The sequence below is a fragment of the Cryptotermes secundus genome, unplaced genomic scaffold (assembly GCF_002891405.2).
Source record: "Cryptotermes secundus unplaced genomic scaffold, Csec_1.0 scaffold1957, whole genome shotgun sequence".
Classification (NCBI taxonomy): domain Eukaryota; kingdom Metazoa; phylum Arthropoda; class Insecta; order Blattodea; family Kalotermitidae; genus Cryptotermes; species Cryptotermes secundus.
Window position 1 is genome coordinate 17,394 of NW_019731239.1, and position 3,831 is coordinate 21,224.

Genomic DNA, 3,831 nt, shown 5'->3' on the forward strand with positions numbered 1-3,831 from the left:
CGACATTAGTGAGAACCATCCGGCCATACTAAAGCTATTGAGAATGCTAATATAGGGTAACGTCTATAAATTTAATAGATAAACGGTGGGGAATTGAGAATGTGCGGTGTGTACGTGTGTAAATTATAATGCTTACTCATATTTTTTCAAATTGTTCATTAGGCTTATCCCTCGGAATCCATGTAATAGGTTGTGTTCAGGGCACAGTTACTGGTTAACATACCGCCCACTAGCGACCCCGTCAACAGCCAGTAATCAGACAACAATATTGCGAAGGACGTCCCATAAGTGTTGAGCGAATATCTCTGTGTCCAAAACAGAACTATAAAGCAGAATATGAGCATAGTAACAATTACAAGAAGACCTCTTCTCCCTTCTCTTAATCTGGGCGTAGCACTCTTGTGACGCAGACAATGTTTAATTGTTCCTTCAGTGCTGCAGCATCCTTACACTCGCCTTGAAGAACATTTGTTTAAAGTTTGAGGGCGTCCCTGGCCTTCTCTACGGCCTTTGTACCATTTGCTTGGCATTTGTGTTGTAATATAAATGTGTTCCTTTTTTCTGTCATTTCTGCAATATCCTTACACTGGCCCAGAAGATGTTCCATTTGAAGCTGTAGGTTGTCCCTGACCTCCTTTAGATGCTGTTGCTCTGCTATTACAGTTCTTAATTACTCCTTGATTGCTGCAACGTTGTTACACTGGCCTTGAAGATATTCTGTTTCATGCTTGAGGGCATCATTGTCCTTCTGCATGGCCTCCAAAACTGCTGATTGGCGTTCAGATTCGAATATAAGATCGCCTCTCTCTTGTGTGAATTGGTCGCGCTCCATTATTACAATGTCTAATTGCTCATTGAGTGCAGCAACTTCCTCACACAGGCTTTGAAGGTTTTCTACTTCAAGTTTTAGTGCCTCCCTCTCCATCTTCAAGACCTATGTGTCACCTACTGTGGATCTTACTGTGAAACGGTTGCACTTGGCTTGACATTCCAACGAAATTCTTTCAGTATTAATTCCACCAGTTTTGTGCCGATCATCGTGCAGTGTTGTTTGAGGACCGTATCTCAGGATCTATTGGAGGAAATTGACAAGAAAATGTTAATTTGCTTCTCTCAGTAATGGGCCATGTTATGCCCTAAGGGCTATGTCCAAGTAGATATAGTTTTTGATTAATTTGGAATAAGGGTATCTAGACTTTAAGATTAAGAAATAGAAATAATGAAACGTACCAGGAAGCTTGGGTTTACAAAGAAGGTAACAGGCAATCGCTTTGTAATCAGAATGTTAGCGCGACAGCGTAATAACGCCGACATTGAGGAAGAAGCTACATGAAGTTGTGATCATAAAAACTATGGCATGAGGAAAACGCTGAGTCGGAGAGGGCGGTAGTCCTGAAAGAGCCAACCCCTTTCGGTAAACAGCCATTGAGTGGGCCACACCGACAATAATCACGTCAGGATGGGCGGGTGAATACACTCCCGGAACCCAGGGAGTCAGCAAAAAGAGGGTACATAAACTCTAGAGGAGTCAATCAGAAAAATGTTTAATATTATTAATTGATACACAGTTAGGCCGTAGTCTATCGCCGAGATAATGATGGCGATGAGTAGTTGTTGGTTGGTGATGGCGAGCGCCTGTCTCCTTAGCTCACGTAAGTAGACTTACTTCATATAGCCATGAACATTAAGTGTGATAATATTAAAGTGCAAACCCCAGAGAGAGAAAGTAAAGACTAGATGGACTAGGTTTACTGAGAAAGGGAGATAGAGGGATAGGATACCCAATAGCAGGGTGACAGGAGTGAACTAATGTGTGTGCTACAGGATAATAACCCATATGTAATGCGAACCGACGAACGTCGGCAAATGGTGTATACAGCGACATAGGTGAATAGAGTAGGATAGAAATGCGCTGTGATTTTAACTGAACCTAGCATTCCCTCAAGCGTTATCGTATCCCCTGCCAACTCCAGCCTCCCTCCGAATCCTCCAGGAGAATTGCAAACTCAAACCAAGGCGGCAGATACGTCAATGATTGTAAATTTACCTGAGACCCTCCTTACGGCATAACAAGATGGTGGCAGCACGACGCCTTGGTGGCAGTGGCGGAACACCTCCACGCCCCCTGTCACCACGGCAGAACAGTGGCGGCAGCGTCGCGGTTCAGAAACGGCACTCGAAGAGACTGTTGCCTCAAATCAGAAATAAAAGGCAGCGCCGTGATTTCGAATCACACACCTAGGAAGAGACAGTTTGTAAGAAAAGTACTAAGTAAGGTTAGATAAAGGGAACCGCAAAATGGAGGGAGAATAGCACAGTTAGAACAACTGTTGAAAGGCTTAACAATAGGAGTAAAATCAATGGATTTATCATTGGCAACAAGCATTAGGGAATGGAGTGGGCAGTCGCAAGAGAAACCAGTAACTGAATTCTTAGCACAGGTAGAACAGTATGCCCGTGTGAGTAACTGGAGTGAAGAAGACATGGTAAACATCATAAAAGCTAAGTTAACAGGTGGAGATAGTCAATTTGTTAATAGAGACCAGTTAACCAACGAGAACGTGAGATATGAAGTGTTAAAAGCAGCACTAGTGGACCGTTTTACTGAGAAATTACCACTTCGGTACCACTATAATTTACTTCTCGAAGCCACGCAAGGGAAGGAAGAATCGCCCTTTCAGTTTCTAGACAGGTGTCGGGCACTGAGCAGGAAGACCGTGAGGAAGAGCGAAGACCCGACAGAGCAGCGCATATTAAAAGAGGAAGCAGAATTTAGGCTCCTCACTAGTTTCATTTATGGAATGAGAGGAGAGGCCGGAATGGAGTTACGGATTCGAAATCCGGGAACTCTGGACCAGGCATTAAACATAGCGACTGTAGTGTACTATGCGAAGCGGATGGAATTTCACCGCAAGGATCATGATACGCTGACCGTGAAGACAGAAAGGAAGAGCTTCACGAGTCCGAAGGGATACAGATCACCATGGAATCAGAGAAGCCAGCAGCAAGGATCGCCGGTACAACGATCCAAGGAACGAAGGGATACGAACAGAGATCGCGTTCGACCCCCAATCAAGTGTTTTTCATGTGGACGGCAAGGCCACATAGCGAGGGATTGTGAGGCAAGACAAAGGCGCACGACCCAGAGGGAGCAGAGCTCACCAAACTAATTTCGGCGGTAGAGAACCACGTCGCCCGCCGAAAGGAAGCCTCGTGGATTCCACTCGAGACAGCGCGAGAAGATAAAGAACTGTGTATTAGAGTAGAAGTCCAAGGGACAAACTACGAGTTCATAATAGACACAGGTGCCGACGTGTGTTTAGTCCAACCTTACGTGGGGGAGGAGCCTACGAAGGAGAATACAGATGCGGTTAGGGGTATCACTGGACAGGAACTGGAGATACTGTTGTGATGCCAGGATGGGGGTGATCTAGGGTTCCTGTTCAAGGATGGGTCCCTAGGGTAATGTCCCTTTCCGCATCGCCATGAAGCATCTTTCTCTTAATGAAGTCAAAACAAAAATAACATTTGTTTACATAACAACACAAAGTAATAAAATCTAGCAATTTGTGTCTGTCCACAATCACTCCGTCTCTTCGCTGTTAACTGGCCAGGCTATGACAAGCATGTCTCTACTTTCAAAATACAGCAATCTTCCTGAAGGCGAACATGGTAGTGCTCGGTGAGGGCAGAGTCCTGTTGGTCTGCTGGCTCCCTATGTATGCCGCCTAAGTGTAGCGGTTCCCACTGGAGGATGGACCGCTTAACTAACTTGAAGCACTTGTTCTGGTTACGAGAAGAAGTGCTTCAATTTCCGTTATCTAACCTTTA

At 44.9% G+C, this 3,831-nt stretch overlaps 1 protein-coding gene across 1 annotated transcript; it reads left to right on the plus strand.

The window, feature by feature from the left end:
* The first annotated feature begins 2,360 nt into the window (after positions 1–2,360).
* On the plus strand, positions 2,361–3,170 carry LOC111866656. The gene has a single exon (XM_023855822.1). It carries the CDS (start codon positions 2,361–2,363, stop codon positions 3,168–3,170), a length of 810 nt encoding a protein of 269 aa, XP_023711590.1.
* The last annotated feature ends 661 nt before the right edge of the window (positions 3,171–3,831 follow it).